A 25,934-nucleotide genomic window follows, 5' to 3' on the forward strand; every position below is an offset into this window, starting at 1 on the left:
GCCCTTGCCCTCCTTGCACTCCAAGCAGCTGACCGCAAATGATGACCTACATGATCCTGGAGGGGCAGCCTTAAGCTTTTGCATGGGGTTGTTGTGAACATTTTTAAAACATTTTGTTTTTATTAAAATGGTACAATCTTTCTGTTTAAACATTTGACAGGTCTTCCATTCCCTTTTGTGAATAAAATATGGGTTTATGAGATGTGCAAATCATTGCATTCTGTTTTTATGTCCAACATTTTTGGAATTGAGGTTGTATGAATGCTTGGCTCGGGCCAGTGATGAAGCAAAAGAGTCAAGTATGGCAAGCAGGCAAGTAGCATTTTCAGAAGTAGGAGGTCAGCACTGGCAGTCTGTGTGTTACTCCTCATGGCCAGTTTCCGTTAACACCCTGGCACCTGTGCCTCCTGGCCTTTAAAAAGGTTTCAGATACTGGTGGCCAGGGTTTATGTTCATGTAACCTCCGTAATTGGCTGTCACATGATCGAAAAGCTCCCGATCCGTTAGCCGCCGGTAACTATGCCAAAGCACGCATGGTGAGAGCTCTCTGCTCGGGTGTGCCTGCAAATCGGTACACAAATATGCGGCCTCAGCACAAAAGCCCACCTATGGATAGGCTGCATATTTGCATACCGTTAGCGCCTAGGGCTTAAGATAAGGAACACGCTTTAATATTGCCATAAATCAGCTTATGTACCATTCATCCTCCAGTGTTCATGGCTGTGGTTTTAGAAGTAATGAAAGACCATGCTTCTTACCAATGACATCTGTAGTGATAGAGGCAAGACTGAACAATGGAGCCACCTTCTTCTCGTAGATTTTCCTTCCTTTCTTCTTGCCACCATATGGATTTATATAAACCAATAAGTGCTTTGGCCTACAAGCTGTAAGAAAACAAATATGCCTTTAAAAAATGAATTTGGCTGCAAGTCATATTTTTACACAGCTAGTTCTAACTTTACAAATGAGAAAAAAAAGTGTTGCAAGTTTTCTAATTTACCTACAGCTTTATTCCAGTCCATCTAAAAATGTATTGCTATTTAAATGTGGCAATTGCTGTAGGCTTTCAAGCCATTTTTCACACCAATTCTATTCATATATATTGTGCTTGGCTGACTTAAGCTGAGGAACTAATGGTAAAATAAACCCTTCTTCACCCATCAACGAGCTCATAAACATACTATACTAAGAACTAGAAAAAACATAAATCTGCCACTTCCTGGTTTGTGACTTGTCAATTTTCTTATCAATGGTAATTATTTTAAAGTTTACCTATGACCAGGTTAAGAACATTCATGTCTTTAAATATTAACAAGCAGAAAGAAAAGTATTCATACAAGCCTTTGTCGATAAAAGTATTTGCAGCCATTGCAGGGCAGTGAACTCTCAAACGTCACAGCAATACTAAGGCTCCATGCACACTAGCATTCTCTCTGCTCCTAGAAGCTAAAGAGTGTTATTCTATGTGTCCATGCACACTACATTAAGCCATTATCACCACACACACACTACTAAAATATCGTTTGAGGGTTTTTTTTTCCCCCTTTCTCGCCTCCCTCGTGTATTATAAAAACGCTAATGCTCTCAAAATGCTACTGTAAGCTGGCACACAAACACTATTCTCAACCATTTTACATCCAGCTTTTTTTCCTAGCATTTTTCGAGCTTATAAATAATGCTAGTATGCTTGGAGCAGAAGTCATTCAAATACTACTCAGGCAAGCTAAGCTCCCCCCAGTCTCTTCAGTCACCCAGCAGATTTCTCATATTCAATGTAAACATAAATCAGGTGCTATAGGAGGGGAGATGGGCGAGCTGAACTGCGAGAGGAGGACTTTAGCCCAAAAAAAAAAAAAAAGCAATAAAATTTCCACATTTTAAAAAGAATAATTTTGGGCTATAGTTTAAAAAAGGTACAAAATAAGACAAATAGAGGCCAAAATGTAAAACATTTATTTTTACTATATTTATCATATTCAGTTTGAACACATCAACTTTAGTCCCCACTCACACCTGCGTGTTTCGGTAATGCGTGCAGAAATGCACACATTTAGGGAACGCGCGTCACACTTGGGGTGCATCAATTGTTAATGACATCCCAAACGCAGCTAGGAAATGCACATTTTGGCCACCCGTCAAAAAGGGTTTGTCACGTATAGGGCAGCCTATTGAAATGTGCTGGCCTATGCTGTCGCACAAAACCAAACTCCTGGTAAAGGTAGCTGTGACAACAGTACTGTTCCGCCGCTAGCTTGAGCATAAATCAAAGCTTTTCGGAGGGGCCCTCCTGCAGAAAGCTGGAGGAAAGAGCGTATAAAAGACTGGTCAACCTGTACAAGAGAGCGCAGCGGTGACAGGTCTTTGTCACAGTTTCATTCAGGATCACTGCACAGATTTGAAAGAAATACACAAAACACTTAGGCTGCATTCACACCTGAGCGACAAAACGCCCGACGCCGGACGCTTCTGCCGCTAGAGGGGAGAATTACCATTGCTGTCTATGGAGATGGTTCACATCTCATAGACGCCGAACGCCTGTCGCCTGAAAAAAAGTCCCGGACCCTTTTTTTCAGGCGACAGTGGCGTTTTCCCATTGACAGCAATGGGAAGACTTTTGAAAAAAAAAAAAAATTTAAAGTTTCACACCCACGGCAAAATACGCCGCTACCGCCGAACGCGGCTGTTGCTCAGGTGTGAATGGGGTCTAACAGTCAAGTAAGAAAACCCATCTCTTTTACTTAAATATTTGCCTTGTTGTTCTGAAGTCTGCAAGTTGCTATCTTGTAAAACCACTTATCAGTGTTCACCAAGAACCTTGCACTTGTCTACATTCTTTTTAATAACTTTTTATTTTACAAAGCGATATACTCCAAGGAGTTAAAACACATTGTATGAAGTCTGGCAGTTGACAAGCCAGAAAAAACATGAGGTATCTTCAGGTATTCCTGACTCTCAAACTTAAGTGCCAGAATCTTCCAAAAAAAAAAAAAAAGTAGAATTTTATTCCGATATAAACAACAACAACAAAAAAGTTTTGGTATACTATAGAACATACCCTGTTGCTCAAGTAGATTATTAAGTGCTTGCAACCAATGGCAACACAGAAGCTCGTCACTGCACCAGAAAGTCACTGCTTTGCACCGCCAGCGATGCTTCTTCGATCTCTGTACATAGTGCACTAAAACACAGAAAAATGTTATCATAAAATGCTCCCATCACTGTAAAAAGGATAGATAAATAGATAGATACTGATCAGCCATAACATTATGACAACTACACACCTAATATTGAGTAGGTCCCCCTTTTGCCACCAAAAAAGCCCTGACCCGATGAGGCATGGACTCTGAAAGTATGCTATGGTGTGCGACACCAAGCTGTTGGCAGCAGATCGTTTAAGTAATGTGGGTTGCACGGTGGGACAGGGTGAATTATCCTGCTGAAAAAGGCAACTGCCACCAGAAAATATGATATACTACCACCAAGCCCAAATAAATCAAGACTGATGTACTGTGTGCTCCGACTCCTTTCTATGGAAACCGTTATGTTTTTCAGCAATTTGAGCTACGGTAGTCATTCTATTGGATTGGACTACACAGCTAGCATTTGCTCACCATATGTATTAAAATGTATTAATGAGCATTGGCCGCCCATGTCCTTGCCACTAGTTTGCCCGTTTTCCTTCCTTGGACCACTTTTGGTAGGTCCTCACCACTGTAGACTGGAAACATCCCAGAAGAGATGCAATTTTGGAGTTGCTCCAACCCAGTCGACTAGCCATTACAATTCAGACTTTGTGAAAGCATCTCAAATCTTTAGTTTGAAATTTTATTGGGGTTTCAGCACATAATTTTCCAGGACAACATGTTCACCTGCTGCTCAATATACTCCACCCACTTTGAGAAGCCATTGTAGAAATATACGCAACGTTATTTCTCTTAATCTGGTGGTGGTCATAATGTCACGGCTAATTGGTGTAGATATAAAAACACATAGTATATGATCATTTACAATCACAGCATTTAGGTAGAAGATGTAGGAAAAATGACCAGACCTAAAATAAGCACACCAAACTTTATTTCAATTCATCTGAAGAATCTTAAGTGAAACTTAATACTCAAAAAAATGTATTATAGTCCGTACAGTTCTTTGGTAGAAGAGCCGTTGTATGCCTTTTGCCAAAAATAAATAAATAAAAATGTACCCCTTTCTCCCAACATGTTTTTTTCTTTTGGTTGTTTTTGCACTGACTGCTCTGGATGTGCCATGCAGTGTTATGCCAAACAATGGGCTAATGTTGGAATGATGAAGTTCCAACTAACATTTTTGAGAGTTGCATCATTCCTGGCTGCTCAATGGTTGAACAAATAATACACGAGTAGAGGAAAAGAAGGCAACAGAGGACATTGAGCCGTAACCACTGGACACAAAAAGTAAGTTTGCCATAATATGTAAGTACACTTGGCATACTTGCACCTTACAGCAAATACTCCCTTCACCACTTTACACTAGCCTCAGTTCTACTTTATTTTTTTTTTTTTTTTCATTCAAGTTTAAGTTTATTTTCAGAAAAAATAAATCAGTACAATGTAATGAACATCAATTAAAATTATTACCAAATCCCCATCTCCTCAGTACTGCAAACATATATGGCCAAGAAACTGAGTCAAAGGCCTTCTGAAGGTCTAATGAAAGAAGCATACCCTCTTGCTTATGTTCCCCAGTCCATCTAGATTGCATTATAGAAATTAGATCGACAGCCCTCCTTATCTGGTCTGGACCTTGCCTCCCAGGAATAAAACCGACTTGATCCTTATGAATATATTGACCTATGAAAGATGACAATCTATTGGCCATTATTTTAGTCAAAATTTTAAGGTCATTGTTTATAAGGGATATTGGTCTATAATTCTCAACTTGACTGTGGTCCTTGTCAGGTTTCGGGATTACCGAAATATATGCCATATTGAGTTCTTTACCTATAGGGTTACCATCCGTTAAGTAATTATAAAACTGTGCGAGATAGGGCGACAGGACAACTGAAAATGTTTTGTAGTAAGGAGAAGAAAAACCATCCGGACCGGGAGCCTTATCCGTTTTCAAATTATTGATCACCGTCTGAACTTCCTCGCCCTATATGGGAGCCTCCAATACCCCTCTATGTATCTCTGTCAATTTAGGAAGATCTAAGCCATCAAGAAACTTCTCCACTTTATCAGATGCATAGTCGCCATCAAAAGCGTAAAGTTTGGAATAAAAGTTTTGAAAGGCTGTCATTATCCGCCGAGGGTTCAGAGTAAATGAACCATCTGCTTGTCTAATTTTGGGTAGAATCCTTGATCTAAATCTAGGGGACAATTTATTCGCCAGCATCGGGCCTATCCTATCTTTTAACCGGTAAAATCTAGCACCAGTCCATTTCAAAGCCTCATCTGCCCTTACTGTAAGCGCTAGATTCAATGCAGTTCTAGCTGAATCAAGTTTGGAAGTAGGAAATTCAGAAGGATCTAATTTATGTTTTCTACTCAAGTCCACATATGTCTCTTCAAGTTTTTCCACCTCTAACTACTTTAAAGTGAACCTGTGAGTACAGGACAAGAAAGATGCTATAAAATGACCATCTTCCAAAAATACTAGTTACCTAGCTGCCACAATTGATACCTTGATTTTTTGAAGTCTGTGGCGTGTGAAGTCAGAATGAAGTTAGAATTTCTGATTAGCATGTTTGCTTCAGGTTAGTGGTGCAAAGTATTAAGATTATTGAATCCACATGAGAGCCAAGAAATTAGCATTTTCAGAAAGATTCCTCAGTATAGGTTTCCTTTACGCTGCCGCTTTTGGATTTTAAGTAAAATTGCATGATTTTACACAAACATGTACAAGGAACACTGGAATCACAATTAAAGCGCAACTTAAGGCAAATCTTTTTTTTAGTTTTGGATAGCGTGGAGAGGGATTAGAACCCCTGTCAGTTTTGCTGCTTTCTGCACCACATTAGGTATATTTATCCTGTGTCCCGTTCTAATTGGAACTGAAAGTGAAAGAAAATCCTGAATTTTGTGTCGACACCAAAACAGTAATAGAGGGGAAATCTTCCAACAGAGACACTAGTTCTAGTGACCCTGGTTTCAGCCCGGGATTCTCTCACTTTAGAGGGAATTCCTCTTACTTTCAGTTTTGGCTTGTTCACATAAAGGGAAATCTGTTACAGGGAATTATTTTTCCCTGTGCATAATACAGCAATTTAATATTGGTTTACATAACAGGGAGACCATTCAAGGTGCAAGGTCTGCTTTCACCCCTTCCTTACCGGGCCATAATAAGACGCCGGCAGGAACCCTCCATCCCTCCCTCCGGGTGGACGTTATATTACGTCCTTACTTCCCGGCAATCTAGGGGGCGAGCGCCGCCAGCACCACTCGTAACACGGTGCGCGTGCCCGGACGCCACGATGTCGGCCGTGCACCCGCGATCACGACAGGAGTGTGGATCTGTGTGTGTAAACACACAGATCCACCTCTTGTCAGAGGTGAGGAGACTGAGGTGTGTTCCTCTGAACACACATCGGTCTCCTCCCCTTGTGAGTCCCCTCCCCCTACAGTTAGAATCACTCAAGTGATAGTGTTAACCCCTTCCCTGCCAGTCACATTTACACAGTAATCAGTGCAGTTTTATAGCACCAATCGCTGAATAAATGTGAATGGTCCCAAAAAAATGTGTCAAAAGTGTCCGATATGTCCGCCGCAATGTCACAGTCACAATAAAAAAAAAAAAAACGCAGATCACCGCCATTACTACTATTACCAAAATATGTAGAATACGTATAGGTCTGAACTGAGGAAAAAAAAATTTTTTTGAAAAAAAATAAAATTGTGATATTTATTAACCACTTTAGCCCCGGGCCTGTTTTTCAGAGTCGGTGTTTACAAGACAAAACCATTTTTTTTTGCTAGAAAATTACTTAAAACCCCCAAACATTATATATATATATATATTTTCTAACACCCTAGAGAATAAAATGGCAGTCATTGCAATACTTTTTGTCACACCGTATTTGCGCAGCGGTCTTACAAGCGCACTTTTTTTGGAAAAAAAAAATTAAATTAAAAAATAAGACAACAATAAATTTGGCCCAATTTTTTTATATATTGTGAAAGATAATGTTACGCCGAGTAAAATGATACCCAACATGTCACGCTTAAAAATTGCGCCCGCTCGTGGCATGGCGTCAAACTTTTACCCTTAAAAATCTTGATAGGCGACGTTTAAAAAATTCTACAGGTTGCATTTTTTGAGTTACAGAGTAGGCCTAAGGCTAAAAATTATTGCTCTCGCTCTAACGATCGCGGCGATACCTCACTTGTGTGGTTTGAATACCGTTTTCATATGTCGGCGCTACTCGCGTATACGTTCGCTTCTACGTGCGAGCTCGTCGGGACGGGGCGCTTTAAAAAAAAAATTTTTTTTGCTTTTCGCATTTATTTTTATTTATTTTAGAATTTTTAACACTGAAAAAAAAAAAAATTATCACTTTAATTCCTATTACAAGGAATGTAAACATCCCTTGTAATAGAAAAAAGCATGACAGGTCCTCTTAAATATGAGATCTGGAGTCAAAAAGACCTCAGATCTCATATTTGGGCTTAAATGCAAATAAAAAAAAAAAAAAAGAAATTTGGAAATGTCATTTTTTCAAATGACAAAAAAAAAAAATGTTTCTTTAAGACGCTGGGCGGGACTGACGTTTTGACGTCACTTCCGCTCAGCAGAGCTATGGGGACGGGCGAAGGAGATTTTTCCTTCAGTCTCGTCCCCGCTCAGCTGCCGGATGGTCGCGATCTCCTCCGCCGCTACCGACGGCTACGGTAAGCGGCAGAGGGCGCGGGAGAGCGGCGGGAGGGGGGGGCCCTCTCCCGCCACCGATAACGGCGATCTCGCGGCGAATCCGTCGCGGAGACCGCCATTATCGTTAACACGGCCGCCCACAGAAGAGATGAATATCTCGATTGTGGCAGCAGCTGCTGCCGTTACCGAGATATTCATCTCTAAAGTGAGGACGTATAACGACGGTGGGCGGTCGGCAAGTAGTTAAATCAAAAAAAATATATTTTTTTTCTTCAAAATCGCTGCTGCTCTTTTATAGCGCAAAAAATAAAAACCGCAGAGATGATCAAATACCACCAAACGAAAGCTCTATTTGTGGGGGAACAGTGTTGCATGACCGCGCAATTGTCATTCAAAGTGCAACAGCGCTGAAAAATAAAAATTGGCCTGGGCAGGAAGGGGGTGAACATGCCCTGTATGTAAGTGGTTAAACAGATGAAGACCAAAAAAAAAAAAGTTCACCTGAATTAAATTTGTCTTGGCACCTGTAGTTGGCCTAAACCTTTGACCATTTTTACCTAATTTTATTCTACTTTTCTAGTAAATTCCAGTAGATGTTACTAGGTTTTAAGATGTGCATAATCACAGCATATCATTTTGATAAATATTGTACAATTACATGATCTGGTTTTAAAAGAACAAGAAAAATCTCTACCAGTAAATGCATGAGGTTTGCACATGTGTTTCCACTGCATGCCATAGTGCTTCTCATCAATTTCCGCTTCTTCAACTGAAACAATCTCTGATACAGGGACAATATGACCAGCTGCAAAACAAAGAAGAAGAATGTAACAAACCCAGATGTTATTAGTCCTGACAAAGACAAACTACAGGCCACTTGCATGGCAGCCTGCCTAGCACGGCATGAACTAAAGATCTGTTAATATGCTTGTCAAGATGTTTGGCTAAAGTAAAACATGTGAAATGCGTATGAAGACAATTCACATGACATAACACAATTAGATGAATACAATAGTTAATAGCTTCCTAGCTTACCCACTTTATAATTATACACCACAGTGCGCCATCAGACTTCTAATGTTTTCATGCGCATTGTTCACATGCCAAAATATGGACCTATTATTAAATTATGTCGTTTCACAAAATTAGCGCATGGAACGAGAGAGATTATCTTTAAAAAATATATATACTGTCTGCTGATCAAACCAACTTTATCAGTATCAACTTTTTAAACACTTGATGATGAATAAATTATAATAAAACAATATAATGTGAAGTTACAAAAGACGATTACTATACGTCAATAGGTAGAGCATAAGATGGGCCCATTTAGCATACTAAAGATTCTTAACCCGAGAATGCTTTAAATCGCCTGAACATGCATCTTAACCTTATGATGTGTCCAGACACCTGCTAGTTCCCCTAGAAGAAATATACCAGGATATTTTAATAATCATCTACAGTTATAGCAATATCTAATCTACAAGACAAGATAGATCTGTCTGGGTTTTCCCCTCAGATCTTGCCACCCTATATAATGTGTAGTGTTCTAAACCAAAGTGGCAACTGTCCCAATTGTTTAACAAACTTATAGTTTAACCACTGGAAGATTTTAACCCCTTGGTGACCAGTTTTTTTTTGTTTGTTTGTTTTTGCTATTCAGCATTGCGCTACTTTAACTGGCAATTGCTTAGTCATGCAAACCTGTACCCAAATTAAAATGTATATCATTTTTTATACAAATAGACCATTCTTTTGGTAGTATTTAATCACTGCTGTTTTTTTTTTTTTTTAAATATCTTTTACTATAAAAACAATTGGAAAATGTTGCAAATTAATCTTCCTTCTTAAATTTAGGCCAAAGTGTATTCCGTTACATTTCTTTGAAAAAAAAAAAAAAAAAAAGCCCAAATCAGTGTATATTACTTAGCTTGTGTGAAGGTTATAGGGTCTACAAACTATTATCTATATATTTGAAAACTGATCATTCCCGATGTACTGACAGCCTAACTCATAACCGTAGCTAAACCAAAATGCTAGCAAACATGAAGCCTGCTAAATAAGTTAGGCTTTATATATCGTGATTGACCTACAATCTTTATATAGTGTTACAATGTTCAGGCTGTCAGATCATACTCGGGTCTTGGGATAAATAAGGCATATTCCCAGTGGCATTTTTAACATCAAAACATATACTTTATACTTGTTTGGTGCTTAGTTTTCTAGGTTCAATTTTCAATTATATTTTAAAACTAATTTTCCAACTGAACAGAAATGAACCACAATTTCCTTGTTGCCTCTATTCTTCTTAATGTGGCAGTGAATACTGGGGTGCCAGCACACTGCTAATGAGCCAAAATCAGGCCTGTGTCATGTTATTTTGCAATGCAGCACAACCCTAAACCACAGTTGTGCACTGCGGTATGCTGCAACACATGTGTGCGCGGTTTGTTTGTGCATTGGGGTGTTCAAGCCATTTATTACAGCAACTCATAAGTCTGAAAGGGATCTGAATTTCAAAAATGTTCCAACTCAATGGAAGATCAACTCTTTTAGGTTGCCCACCTCCCTAAAATTCGGAATACAAGTACCTGTGGTGGGGTGAATTAGTTAACATGTTTACACAATTTCCTCCAGTAACACCTAAGTGAGGCTGACATGCTTGCGGCCAGATTGAAGAATGTTTAGCAACCCAAGAGAGCTTCACGCGAAACTGATTTAAAACCATGTAAACATCCACGGAAAAAAAAAAAATTAGATAAGGATAGCTGCTACTCTAAACTATGTGTTTATACATTGTAATGACTTAAAGGGGTTGTAAAGGTAAATAAAAAAATTCCCTAAATGGCTTCCTTTACCTTTATCCCTAAATAGCTCCCTTTACCTTAGTGCAGTCCTCCTTCACTTACCTCAACCTTCCATTTTGCTTTTAAATGTCCTTATTTCTTCTGAGAAATCCTCACTTCCTGTTCTTCTGTCTGTAACTACACACCGTATGCAAGGCTTTCTCTCTGGTGTGGAGAAAGCCTCTTGAGGGCGAGGGGGCGAGCAGGCAAGTCAGGACACTCTCTACTTTGCAGATAGAGAAAGGAGCTGTGTATTAGTGGGTGTCCTGACAATCCTGCTCGCGCTCTCCCCCCTCAAGAGGCTTTCTCCACACCAGGGAGAACGCCTTGCATTACAGTGTGTAGTTACAGACAGAAGAACAGGAGGTGAATATTTCTCATAAGAAATAAGGACATTTAAAAGCAAAATGGAAGGATGAGGTAAGTGAAGGAGGACTGCACTAAGGTAAAGGAAGCTATTTAGGGATTTTTTTACCTTTACAACCCCTTTAAATAATGGAGCTGTGCCATGTCCAATAAAGTGCTACAGTGTGTCATAAACTCATATGATTCAACAATCTTTGCTCAATATGTTTACGTATATGTTAACCGCCGCAATATATGTGCAATATATCAAGCAGAGGTTGTTGAAACATATTAATTTTATTGCACGCTGTAGCACTTTATTGGACATGGTATCACAAGAACCTGACGTTACACTATGCTGTAGTGTTTGCTTATAAGATTTGGGCTACTCATCATACCTAGGCGAGTATTAAGTGTGCTACCCATTCCAAGCACAGTGTGCATGCTACAAATGTGATCATCTCCTTAATTGAAAAAGTGTTCAGGGTTTACCTTATATGGTTTTGATAAATCTAAAGGAAAGTTGTACAAGAAAATTGTATCATTTATGGCCAGCCTTAGTGACATTCACAGTAACCTACAGGTAAGCCTTAATAAAGACTTACCTGTAGATACAAATGAAAAAACTAACTTTACTGCCATTTAAAAATGTTAAATTCTAAGCCAACTATAGCTTAAAAAATAATATTCCCCAAGACCCCTTTCACACTGGGGCCACCCGTTTTCAAGCAGCGCTTTTGGCAGCTGCTAGTGGGGAGCTTTTAACCCCAAAGAAGGGGTTAAAAATGCCTGTGTTGCAGTGCTTCGGAAGAGCTGACCATTCATTGCAATGGGCAGGGGCGTTTTGCAAGCGCTCCAAAACCACCCCAAAGATGCTGCTTGCAGGATTTTTTCTAATGTGCCGCAAGTGCACCGCCCCAGTGAGAAAACACTCAGGCTTTCACATTCGGGCGACATGGGAGGCTATTTTCAGGTGCTATTTATAGCACTAAAATGCCTGAATACTGCATCAGTGTGAAAGGGCTCTAATACTAACTTCTAAAAGTAAATAATAAAAAATTAAAGCCATCAAAAGTATACTACGCCAAATTCTTACAGTCCCTACACTGACATCGTAGAGCAGTGTTACCTTGTCACTGAAAAATATGTTTATATTAATGTCCAGTCAGTACTGCAATTAAAAACAGCCATAAGAAAAAGCACAGCCAGGTAGTTACATGACAATGGTCTTCTGCAATCACAGGGGCACATAGCATATGCCTGCACAACAAGAGATGCAACAGATTGATGAGTTTTTCTTAGTGGGTTCTTTGTCAGCCCCTGTGGCACACCTTACTGGCCACTAATGCTGCTCCTCTCAAAGTTTTGGTTCTGTTGTACAGTGGATTCACAAGTGGCTTATATAAAGCCAAATTAAACAACTAACTATTGCACTTACAGAGGAACCACAGTCTGCTCACATGAACTTGTAATAAAAACATCTTTGCCAATCTGAAGCTTCCCTCCAACCACTTTGCATATTTTAAAATACAGTGGAACCTTGGATTTCGAGCATAATCCGTTCCAGGAGAATGTCAAAAGTGAGTTTCTCCATAGAAGTCAATGGAAATGAAGATAATTTGTTCCACATATACTTCTATTCTATGCAGTTGTGTTGCTATGGCCATTTCTATAGTGACTTTATTGCAATATAGAGTTAGGTTTAGTAACAGCATATGTTTACAGGGGCTCTTCCCTCCCCCTCCATTGATATGTAAATAACTGAGACCGGAAGGTCTTTGCAGGAAGCAAAAAATGGGTGGGAGGGGCTTGGACAGCATCTGTAGAAACAAGTGTTTGGGACAACATATGTGTTTGGAAGGACAAAGAGGAAGACATGGAGATTCAAGGAGTTGAGAACTTTGCGAGTTGGACTGAGCAAAGGACCATGGAGGACATCTTGACCCCCAAGTTGAGTAATCGTTTAGTTTATTTAAAGTGGAGGGTCAACCAAAAACTTAATTTTTAACCTTAGATTGATGCTCATTTTGTCTAGGGGAATCGGGTAGTTTTTTAAAATCGAAGCTGTACTTACCGTTTTAGAGAGCGATCTTCTCCGCCGCTTCCGGGTATGGGCTGCAGGGACTGGGCTTTCCCATTTGATTGACAGGCTTCCGACGGTCGCATACATCGCGTCACAATTTTCTGAAAGTAGCCGAACGTCGGTGCGCAGGCGCCGTATAGAGCCGCACCGACGTTTGGCTTCTTTCGGCTACTCGTGGCGCGATGTATGCGACCATCGGTCAAATAGGAACGCCCAGTCCCGAAGACCATACCTGGAAGCGGCGGAGAAGATCGCTCTCTAAAACGGTAAGTATTGCTTCGTTTTTAAAAAAATTCCCGGATTCCCCTTGACAAAATTAGCATCAATCGAATGTTAAAAAAAAAAAAAATTCGGATGAACTCCCGCTTTAATGCATACAATATAGTACATGCTTATATATGTAGGCATATTTTTGTAAGCTATGAGTTGTGTTGTGCATCCTACAGTTTGTATGTACAGATTTTTCCCTGTTTAGTAAAGCATTGATACACTTCAGAAGTCTAAGCTTCCTTGGTTTTACCACAAGAACTTAATAGATAGACGTAAAGCATTACAGCATGTGGTCAGAGGTGGGGGGGACACACCGGAGTGACTTGGAAATACTTGGACACTGCTCGGATGCACTCTGAGACCCTTGGAAAAACTCAGAATTTTAGTATTTCAAAGTGAATCCGAACAGCTCCAAGTGTCACCGGCACCCTCTGGCCAAATGCGGTACTGCACACCGCAGCGGCTTGGATCCTGCTCGTTTTGCAAAACAACGCTCGCAAACTGGGTCAGGATTTTTTTTTTAAATAGCTTGTTTTGCGAAACGCTCGTTAACCATGTTACTCGCAATCCAAGGTTTTCCTGTATACTGCGATTCTGTACTTACCAAATATGCTGCAGAGATCTCCCTCCACGGAGTCTGGCTGCAACCATTTTAACTATGTGGAAGCTGAAGCTACCTGTTCACTTCCTGGATTTACACAGAGGCACACCATCAGCTCTGCAGCTCTCATTGGCCCTCTTATGACTCATCCTCCCTGGCAAACTCTCACGAGAGTGAGAGAAAGCTGTCTGTGCATGATGTCATAAGCCTAGGCTTTTTACCAGACAAGAAACAGAAAGTGGGCTGCATAAGGTATTTTGTGGCAGCACAAATATATGTTTTACTATCCAAAGTTAAAACAACAAAGGCAGAAAATGTATTAGATGGAAAGATGAAAAAAATCACTGAAGGTCCGCTTTAAAAATACATTCTTTTTTTTATTAACATTGTTATTATTCTGTATATGCCTATGTGCCTAGAGATCAGCCTTAACCACTTCAGCTCCAGAAGATTCCCCCCCCCCTCCTGACCAGGCCATTGTTGCTACAGTGATGAAAATAAGTATTTGAACACCCTGCTATTTTGCAAGTTCTCCCACTTAGAAATCATGGAGGGGTCTGAAATTGTTATTGTAGGTGCATGTCCACTGTGAGAGACATAATCAAAAAAGAAAAAAATCCAGAAATCACAATGTATGATTTTTTTAACTATTTGTATGATACAGCTGCAAATAAGTATTTGAACACCTGAGAAAATCAATGTTAATATTTGGTACAGTAGCCTTTGTTTGCAATTACAGAGGTCAAACGTTTCTTGTAGTTTTTCACCAGGTTTGCACACACTGGAGGAGGGATTTTGGCCCACTCCTCCACACAGATCTTCTCTAGATCAGTCAGGTTTCTGGGCTGTCGCTGAGAAACACGGAGTTTGAGCTCCCTCCAAAGATTCTCTATTGGGTTTAGGTCTGGAGACTGGCTAGGCCACGCCAGAACCTTGATATGCTTCTTACAGAGCCACTCCTTGGTTATCCTGGCTGTGTGCTTCGGGTCATTGTCATGTTGGAAGACCCAGCCTCGACCCATCTTCAAAGCTCTAACTGAGGGAAGGAGGTTGTTGCCCAAAATCTCGCAATACATGGCCCCGGTCATCCTCTCCTTAATACAGTGCAGTCGCCCTGTCCCATGTGCAGAAAACACCCCCAAAGCATTATGCTACCACCCCCATGCTTCACAGTAGGGATGGTGTTCTTGGGATGGTACTCATCATTCTTCTTCCTCCAAACACGGTTAGTGGAATTATGACCAAAAAGTTCTATTTTGTTCTCATCTGACCACATGACTTTCTCCCATGACTCCTCTGGATCATCCAAATGGTCATTGGCAAACTTAAGACGGGCCTTGACATGTGCTGGTTTAAGCAGGGGAACCTTCCGTGCTATGCATGATTTCAAACCATGACGTCTTAGTGTATTACCAACAGTAACCTTGGAAACGGTGGTCCCAGCTCTTTTCAGGTCATTGACCAGCTCCTCCCGTGTAGTCCTGGGCTGATTTCTCACCTTTCTTAGGATCATTGAGACCCCACGAGGTGAGATTTTGCATGGAGCCCCAGTCCGAGGGAGATTGACAGTCATGTTTAGCTTCTTCCATTTTCTAATGATTGCTCCAACAGTGGACCTTTTTTCACCAAGCTGCTTGGCAATTTCCCCGTAGCCCTTTCCAGCCTTGTGGAGGTGTACAATTTTGTCTCTAGTGTCTTTGGACAGCTCTTTGGTCTTGGCCATGTTAGTAGTTGGATTCTTACTGATTGTATGGGGTGGACAGGTGTCTTTATGCAGCTAATGACCTCAAACAGGTGCATCTAATTTAGGATAATAAATGGAGTGGAGGTGGACATTTTAAAGGCAGACTAACAGGTCTTTGAGGGTCAGAATTCTAGCTGATAGACAGGTGTTCAACTACTTATTTGCAGCTGTATCATACAAATAAATAGTTAAAAAAATCATAAATTGTGATTTCTGGAATTTTTTTTTTTGATTAAGTCTCTCACCTCATATCCAATAGAAAAAAAAATATCTTCATCAATTTAGGCCTATATGCATTCTGCTACATATTTTTGGTATTTTTTTTTTTTTTTTTTTTTTTACGAATAATGGCGACTTATAGGCAGACTGCCAAAAAAATTACATGGCAAATGTGGCATGTCAGGTGGCGAGGAGTACTTAAAGTGGACGTTTCACTTTTGGGTGGAACTTTGCTTTAAGAAACTTTATATATTAACAAGTGGATAACAAACAATTGGTTGTGAATGATTTTCATGGTACAAGGACACCAACAATAAAGGACCAATGTGGGGAGTCAACATACGGTGAAGAAAATGCATCTGATAAATGCAGTTTTTGAAGAAAGTGCTTTATGTTAGTTTATGAGTACTGCTTGATATGAAGATAATTATGCCCCTGGATGAATTACGAGCAACCTAATAAAAAGTCTGTTCTGCGTTTAGGCAGAGTCTTCACTGGTATATAAAAAGTCTATGTTAAAATACTTTCTTTGCATGTAAAATATGAAGTACACAGTGGTTTAAAACACAACAAGCATTACAATGTGATGATCTATGACCTGCAATGCAGCAATACTGAAATCCTTCAAAGGGGTTGTAAAGGTAAAAAAAAGAAAAAAAAAAATTCCCTAAATAGCTTCCTTTACCTTAGTGCAGTACTCCTTCACTTACCTCATCCTTCGATTTTGCTTTTAAATGTCCTTATTTCTTCTGAGAAATCCTCACTTCCAGTTCTTCTGTCTGTAACTCACCACAGTAATGCGACTATAACTCACCACAGTAATGCAACACTTTCTTCCTGGTGTGGAGAAAGCCTCTTGAGAGGGGGGGGGGGGGCGAGCAGGCAAGTCAGGACACTCTCTACTTTGCAGATAGAGAAAGGTGATGTGTGTTAGTGGGCGTCCTGACACTCCTGATTGCCCCCTCCCCCCTCAAGAGGCTTTCTCCACACCAGGGAAAAAGCCTTGCATTACTGTGTGGAGTTACAGACAGAAGAACAGGAAGTGAGGATTTCTCAGAAGAAATAAGGACATTTAAAAGCAAAATCGGAGGATGAGGAAAGTAAAGGAGGACTGCACTAAGGTAAAGAAAGCTATTTAGGGGGAAAAAAAAAATATTTACCTTTACAACCCCTTTAATGCTTTTACAAAAACAGTCATAAAATACAATTTACACACACATATTGATATTGAAAGAGATATTTATAGGTGACTCAAAAACGGTAGTCTTATTATTATATTTATAAAAAATGTGCATATGGGCCTCTCACCTATAATGAGGAAACCAAAAATGTCTGATGTATAAAATTAAAGCAGAAAAACGTTAGGCCCCTTTCAAATGCTCTTTCCAGTCAGGTTCACCCGTCAGATTTTCAGGTGGACCTGATCAAAAGCTCCATGCAAGTCTGTGGGCAGTCAAGTAAACGGACACGCATCCACTTACTTTCATCTTGGTCCATCCAGGTTTGGAAAAAAGGATGGAAATTGTCTGAATCCTTTTCCGATTTTCCAGATTTAAAGAGAAACTCCACCGGACGGGAAGGTTTTATTCTCAACAAAAAGAGAACTATGTACATTTCAGAGATTTTAACAAACGTTGTTGAAGAGTCCTACCTTTTATTATTCTGAAGAAATCCCTATGGGAAATGAATCTAATGGGAGTGGTTTCATAATTATCAACCACCTGCAGGGCTCTAATTAGGAGAAAAAAACTGCAGGGTCTGCATCCCTTTAGACATGATTTCCTTTAGGGAGTATCTCACCAAAAATTCTATTTTTGTTGCAGGGGATGCCTGAAATCTGACTTGGTGTAGACTTCTGGCAAAATCAATGAGCCAATCACAAAAGCAGGAGCCATTTCTGGAGGGCGTTCTGTGCATATTCTGTTCACAGAAAACCTCCAGGTAGCCATATTGCATTGCATTTTCAGAAAATTGCAGAGCTGCAGTTAGAAAAAGGAAAGGTCATTTTTAACAATATTCAATTACTGTATACGCTATATTTATTTGCTATTTTTGGAAGACCTGCCTTTTGTGTTTTTGGGGAAAGGAGGAGAAGGTGGATTCTTCTGGACTGAGAAGCAGAGGGAACTTAAACACCAAGATGTCCACCACCTCCATTACTACGGAACGCATCCAATGCAGCAGCTAATTTGTAAAAGTCAACCAGCCAAATGTATTTTTTAATTAATTTTACTTTTAAGATGCATTATTTGAGCCTGTAAACCCTTAGAGAAAACCTATAATAAAAACCCCTTGCCCCAGCTTTCCTAAACATCCTACAGTAACTTTATAAGTACAGCAGAAGGGATCTGAGCAGCAGTATGGGCCTATTCACATTTCTACAGTCCAGTGCAGTGTGTTAATGCACACTATGTTAAGGCAGACCTTTCCTTATAAATGGGCTGACAACGCAATGGACAAATTAGCAGACACACTGTGTGTTGACAGCTACTGTACAGCGAGGTTTCATTGACAATATTTGGCATTGTACCATGCTATTAGAAAATAGCTACGCTAAAAAAAAAAAAAAAAAAACAACACATACACACTTCCCTTTTGGAATAAATAAGCCAATAAATATTCCACAAGTGAAGAAAAGAGGTGAAAAATGTTTCTGTATCATATATAAAAGTCAGTGAACACTCCTTAGTGCTTCCTTCACCATTAACACAACTCACTCACCAGAACTTCTTCAATACAGAGCATTCCAGTCACTCAATCAGGGATGACAGGATCAGTTAGACCCCTTTCACACTGGGGCTTTTTCAGGCGCTTTAGCGCAAAAAACGCCTGTAAAGCGCCTGAAAAAAACCTCATTTGCAATCCCAATGTGAAAGCCTGAGTGCTTCAAGAGCCCTTTCACACTGCCAGCACCCGAAAAATGCTGGTAAAATTATTAGCGCTTTACCAGCATTTTTTAGAGCGTTAGCGGGCGCTTTTAACCCCCTGCTAGTGGCCAAATAAAGGGTTAAAAGAGCCTAAAAAGGGCCGCTGCCTAGGCGCTTCCCATTGGTTTCAATAGGAAGGGGAGCTTTAGGAGCGGTGTATTCACCACTCTTAAAGCACTTTTTTGGACGCCCTGCCAGTGCAGCGCCTCAGTGTGAAAGCACTCAGGCTTTCACATTGGGATTGCAGATGAGGCTTCTTTCAGGCGCTTTACAGGTGCTTTTTATTTTTAACGCTAAAGCACCTGAAAAACGTCCCAAGTGTGAAAGGGGTCTTAGGTTTGCTTAACCACTTAAGCCCCGGACCATTTTGCAGCTAAATGCCCAGGCCAGGTTTTGCGATTCGGCACTGCGTCGCTTTAACAGACAATTGTGCGGTCGTGCGACGTAGCTCCCAAACAAAATTGGCGTCCTTATTTCCCCACAAATAGAGCTTTCTTTTGGTGGTATTTGATCACCTCTGCGGTTTTAATTTTTTGCGCTATAAACAAAAATAGAGCGACAATTTTGAAAAAAAATGCAATATTTTTTACTTTTTGCTATAATAAATATCCCCAAAAATATATAAAAAAAAATTTTTCCCACAGTTTAGGCCGATACGTATTCTTCTACCTATTTTTGGTAAAAAAAAAAAAAAAAAATCGCAATAAGCTTTTATCGATTGGTTTGCGCTAAATTTATAGCGTTTACAAAATAGGGGATAGTTTTATTGCATTTTTATTCATTTTTTTTTTTTACTACTATTGGCGGCGATCAGCGATTTTTTTCGTGACTGCGACATTATGGCGGACACTTCGGACAATTTTGACACATTTTTGGGACCATTGTCATTTTCACAGCAAAAAATGCATTTAAATTGCATTGTTTATTGTGAAAATGACAGTTGCAGTTTGGGAGTTAACCACAGGAGGCGCTGTAGGAGTTAGGGTTCGCCTAGTGTGTGTTTACAACTGTAGGGGGGTGTGGCTGTAGGACTGACGTCATCGATCGAGTCTCCCTTATAAAAAGGATCACTCGATCGATACGCCGCCACAGTGAAGCACGGGGAAGCCGTGTTTACGTACGGCTCTCCCCGTTCTTCAGCACCGGGGAGCGATCGCGACGCAGCGGCTACAAACGAATAGCCGCGCCGTCGTCCCGGATCGCTCACCGAGGGAATCCGCCTGCCGCACGGAGCGGGGGGGGTCCCGATCAGACCCCCCACCCGCTAGAAGGCAGGGACGTATATATACGCCCATCTGCCTGTCCGTGCCATTTTGCGGACGTATATAGTCGTGCGGCGGGCGTTAAGGGGTTAATGTACCCTTGATCTTTAAACCATCCAGGATTCCTGTGCACCCTCGCTAGATCACTCATACAATGAGAAAGGTACCATCATAGTGCAACATGTTTAATTGTAAAATGTATATAATAATTGGCATTGCACTGCAATGCACATACAGCCAGAAGTTACCACATCGTGAGTGTGAATGGACTCAAAAAAGGTAGGTATACATACTGGGGGATGCCTAGGACAAGTAACAGTGCAGCTAAATGGTTGAGAATTTACTTACATCTGATAAAATCAATCAAAAAGGATAAAATGATATTCAGTATTTGGCTGGGGGGTGCAAAACCCAATTGCTTCTTATACAAAAATAAAAAAGTAAAGTATTATTTTTGCATTATGGCCATACCTGAAGGTAAACGATCCGTAAAGCTGCCTGTGAGACCTCTTGCTCTATGGAATGCTCGTGCCAAGCACATGCCTAAAGCAAAAAAAAAAAAAACACACACATCATAAAGAGAAATAAAAACAAACAAAAAAGGCAGACATATTCAAGCAAGTACAGTGGTTAGAAAGGCAAAACATGTCAGAATTCTAGAAGATGGGGCATAACCTTAGCTACAATGAACAGGTATGGAAAATGCAATTGCAGTCTCTGGGCATTGTCCCACCAAGCAACAAGATTCTTCCTTGAAATTTCTAACCTGCAATGTAAACATCTGGAACTAGACTGGTTTCTATAGGCAACAAAAGCAGTTTTATTACACAATGGACGTCATTTACGAGTAGAGAGAGATCTGCTGTTCCTAGTGATCAGGAACAGTGATCTCTCGCCTCATCTAGTCACTACACTCAACACACAGTCAGTAACGCCTCCCTAGGGAACACTTAAGCCCCATACACACTACCAGTTTTTCCAGCAGGAAAACTGCCAGGAGAGCATTTGACCAGAAAAAACGGACATGTGTATGCTTCCTCGCAGGAAAACAGCCAGGAGAGCATTTGACCAGAAAAAACGGACATGTGTATGCTTCCTCGCAGGAAAACAGCCAGGAGAGCATTTGACCAGAAAAAACGGACATGTGTATGCTTCCTCGCAGGAAAACAGCCAGGAGAGCATTTGACCAGAAAAAACGGACATGTGTATGCTTCCTCGCAGGAAAACAGCCAGGAGAGCATTTGACCAGAAAAAACGGACATGTGTATGCTTCCTCGCAGGAAAACAGCCAGGAGAGCATTTGACCAGAAAAAACGGACATGTGTATGCTTCCTCGCAGGAAAACAGCCAGGAATCCCAGCGTGAAAATAGAGAACCTGCTCTCTATTTTCCTGTCTCGATCCCTGGCGTTTTTTTTCCCCACCAGATCTACTACTAACCTATGGGAAACACGGCACTTTTTTCTGCAGATTTCCTGCCGGGTTCTCGGCTTTCCCCTCAGTTTTCTCGCCAGACTTTTTACCGCCGAGAAAAACAAGCGTGTGTACAGGGCTTCAACCTCTTGACCGCCTCCAAGTGTTAAACTTTTCCCTGCCAGTAATATTTATACAGTAATCAGTGGCTATTTTTAGCTCTGATCACTGTATAGAGGTCAATGGTCCGAAAAACAAATGTCAAAGTCTCCGATCTGTCCACCGCAGAGTCACAGTCCAGCTAAAAATCACTGATCACCTTCACTACTAGTGAAAAATCCCCTATTTTGTAGACGCTATAACTTTTCTGCAAACCAATCAATACACGCTTGGCTGCAAGATCAAGCGCTATCTGGTTATGGAAAGATTATGACGCAACAGTGCATGTTTGTATAGGCCAACATATGTATATCTGCTCTGCAAAACACTAGCCTCTGTCAGGGGGTAATCGGCAATCTGCTAGGAAGAAGTCTCAATCACATCTTCAAAAAAAATTGTCCATAAGGCCCCTGTCACACGGTCGGACCATTCAGATCCGCCTGTCAGTTTTGACGGCGGACCTGAACAGCCGCTTCATGCAATCCCAGACATCACATTCTGTGTTAAACCGGAAGAGAAAATCTAACAGGATTTGAACTTTCTAAAGAGCATATAAATGTGAAGACAGCAGATATAAATGTAAAAAAAGCAGGGAGATTTGTATTTCATACACTGGGTGTATGGAGGGTTTACATTCCACTTTAAAGGTCATAGCTAAAAGGAAAAATTCTGTCAAGACTGTCATTTTAAAACCTTAAAAGAAGAAGTTACTCTAGTATAGGATATGAAAATGTGAGTAGTATAAATATCACAAATTAAACAAGCTTTCGTTTTTTTCAGCGGAACACGTGACACGTCACACAGAGCACTGCATATTTATGCAACACTGCTCAATTACTCCTTATTATTGGACTTAGTCTAATTACCAAGCTGTCAAATTAATATATGAAACACTAATTATGATTTTCTCTCTCAACCATTCTCTGCACAAGGTTAGAGTAAGCGTCACTATAAAATCTGTGTTGCTTTAGCAGAGATTTCCATAAGTAAATATAAAAGGCATGTAGGCAAACAATGCTGGACTCTGGTTGGCTGCCTACCGATGGTTATATATTTTCCCCCTTTTTGTGGTTCTCATTTTACTACAATATTCAAAATACCTTAATCTTTCCTTGGTGGAATCGTAATTGCACAGAAGGCTCTCCCAATCTACTTGAAACACACAAACTCAGGATATCTCCCACAACCAACCCCAGCAAGGAGCAAAGCAAATATTTAAAGGGTAGGCAGTGTCCAATCTCTCAATAGCGATAGCCATTGACAAACAGCGGAGTCTGTATATGCTATAAGCAGGGCTCGACAAATTACGGGCGCCAGGTCGCCATGGCGACTAGAAATAGGGTCCTGGCGACTTGGCTTGGAAGGGGGGGCAAAAAAAATAATTTTGTGAGCTGGCACCATCTGGTGGTGAGCCGTTGGTATTACAAGTTATTACCACCAGATGTGTAAGCTGGCGCCATCTGGTGGTGGCCGTTGGTATTACAAGTTAAGCATTACAAGTTAAACAGCAATTCTAATGTAATTTTTCACTATTTTCACTGCCATCTTCTTCCCTTTAATTAGAACCCCCAAACATTATATATATTTTTTATCCTAACACCCTAGAGAATAAAATGGCGATCGTTGCAATACTTTGTCATGCCGTATTTGCGCAGCGGTCTTGCAAGCGCACTTTTTTTGGGAAAAAATTACTCTTTTTTAAATTAAAAAATAAGACAACAGTAAAATTATCCCCATTTTTTTTAATATTATGAAAGATAATGTTACGCCGAGTAAATTGATACCCAACATGTCACGCTTCAAAATTACGTCCGTTCGTGGAATGGCGTCAAACTTTTACCCTTTAAAATCTCCATAGGCGACATTTAAAAAAACTCTACAGGTTGCATGTTTTGAGTTACAGAGGAGGTCTAGGGCTAGAATTATTGCTCTCGCTCTACCAATCGCGGCAATACCTTACATGTGTGGTTTGAACACCGTTTACATATGCGGGCGCTGCTCGAGTTATGTGTTCGCTTCTGCGCGCAAGCTCGTCGGGACGGGGCGCGTTTTCTGGCTCCTAACTTTTTTAGCTGGCTCCTAGATTCCAAGCAAATTTGTCAACCCCTGGCTATAAGCTTCATTTACACGTCGTGATTTGGAATCGCAGGCTGCACAACACGCGTATTGGTGCTATTATCCCTTAATGACACCCCAAATGCAACGCGATTCTGCCATTGGTCCTTCGGACCCCTTTCACACCGAGGAGCTTTGCAGGTGCTATAGCGCTAAAAATAGCGCCTACAAAGTGCCCTGAAAGAGCCGCTACTTTCACTCCAGTGGGAAAGCATTGGCGCTTTCCCACTGGAGTGGTGCGCTGGCAGGGCGTTAGAAAAAGTACTGCCAGCAGCTCCTTTGCAGCGCATTCAGTGTGAAAGCAGCCTTAAAGTGGTTGTAAAAAAAAAATAGAAAAAAAAAACACCCTGCAAGACAAAAGGCATAATGAGCTAGTTCATTATGTATTACTAACGTCAGATCGAAGCCCCCGCAGCCATCCTCGTCTCCCCCTCCGGCCGCCGACATCTCTCCCGGGGGGTTACTTCCGGAGATCGCGGCTCCGGCGCTGTGATTGGACAGAGCGGCGATGGCGTCACTCCCTCGCATGCGCGCGGGAGCCACTGGTAGCGCCACACGTACTGAAGCAACGGCACGTACATGCCATTGCTTCAGTTTGCCCCAGTGCGCATGTGCTGATGACATCGGCACATGCAGGGGACAGGGGATATCTCCTAAACTGTGCAGGTTTAGGAGATATCCTGTGTAGCTACAGATAAGCCTTAATATATGCTTACCTGTAGCATAAAGTGGTTGTAAAGGGTTTACAACTACTTTAAGTTCTCATGCGCACCGGATGTTTTTAAAGCAGCCATTTTTGGCTTCAGACTTTTTTTATGCCGTCAAAACCCCCAGCATGTTATCCTGTGTGTCCATGCACACATAAGCTATTAAAAGCAGTTTTTGGCAGGGGCGTTTTCTAGCTGGAAAGTTAGTTTATTCAGCATGAAGAGGAGCTTTGTTGCATAGCATGAGGCTGTATATTCTGCAATATTTACAGTTTTGGTAAACTTAATGAATCCAAACTCTGCAAGCTGAGAGAACATGCACTGCATTGATGGATTCACACAATTTCACAGTAACCATGACATAAAACAAAGTTCAAGACTATTCCTGTATCCCATTATTTTGCAAATCTATGTACACTACAAACTGTATGATTGAATTGGTTCCGATATCGCTGTTTTACTAAACCAGCTTATTATTCTAAATAGGAAAATTGAATTTTGTTTGCAAATATTAAAGATTCTAACTACCAGCAATAATAAGTCCTTATAGTTAAGGAGCACCTGTCATTTCAGATCCATCATAGCAGCTCCTGTTAGCGGGCATCCATCTCACCTGCTGCTGCCGCCATGTCCCTTACCTTGTTGTGTCACTGCCACCTCACCATTCGTCCCATTAAAGTGAATGGGAGTGTCGGTGAGTCAACAGCGGGTCAGAGCAGGATTCAGAACAGACATTCTCTTTAAAAATGATATAAAATAGAGTTGATTTAAATACAGGGAGTGCAGAATTATTAGGCAAGTTGTATTTTTGAGGATTAATTTTATTATTGAACAACCATGTTCTCAATGAACCCAAAAAACTCATTAAATATGAAAGCTGAATATTTTTGGAAGTAGTTTTTAGTTTGTTTTTAGTTTTAGCTATTTTAGGGGGATATCTGTGTGTGCAGGTGACTATTACTGTGCATAATTATTAGGCAACTTAACAAAAAAAAAATATATACCCATTTCAATTATTTATTTTTACCAGTGAAACCAATATAACATCTCAACATTCACAAATATACATTTCTGACATTCAAAAACAAAACAAAAAGAAATCGGTGACCAATATAGCCACCTTTCTTTGCAAGGACACTCAAAAGCCTGACATCCATGCATTCTGTCAGTGTTTTGATCTGTTCACCATCAACATTGCGTGCAGCAGCAACCACAGCCTCCCAGACACTGTTCAGAGAGGTGTACTGTTTTCCCTCCTTGTAAATCTCACATTTGATGATGGACCACAGGTTCTCAATGGGGTTCAGATCAAGTGAACAAGGAGGCCATGTCATTAGTTTCTCTTCTTTTATACCCTTTCTTGCCAGCCACGCTGTGGAGTACTTGGACGCGTGTGATGGAG

General features: G+C 40.7%; 1 protein-coding gene across 2 annotated transcripts in view; it reads right to left on the reverse strand.

Moving 5' to 3' along the window:
* CERK (ceramide kinase) overlaps window positions 1-25,934 on the reverse strand; it is a 102,799-nt gene that overhangs the window by 52,365 nt on the left and 24,500 nt on the right. Inside the window, exons 2-5 of one of the 2 annotated variants that reach the window (XM_040343643.1) lie at window positions 20,611-20,682; window positions 8,537-8,647; window positions 3,056-3,178; window positions 759-884 (exon numbers count right to left, since the gene is read on the reverse strand). In XM_040343643.1, coding sequence (XP_040199577.1) covers window positions 759-884; window positions 3,056-3,178; window positions 8,537-8,647; window positions 20,611-20,682 — 432 coding nt within the window. The remainder of the gene's footprint in view (window positions 1-758; window positions 885-3,055; window positions 3,179-8,536; window positions 8,648-20,610; window positions 20,683-25,934) is intronic. The other variant, XM_040343644.1, reaches the window with a different exon arrangement.

Source organism: Rana temporaria, chromosome 3 (genome assembly GCF_905171775.1).
Source record: "Rana temporaria chromosome 3, aRanTem1.1, whole genome shotgun sequence".
Taxonomy (NCBI): Eukaryota; Metazoa; Chordata; class Amphibia; order Anura; family Ranidae; genus Rana; species Rana temporaria.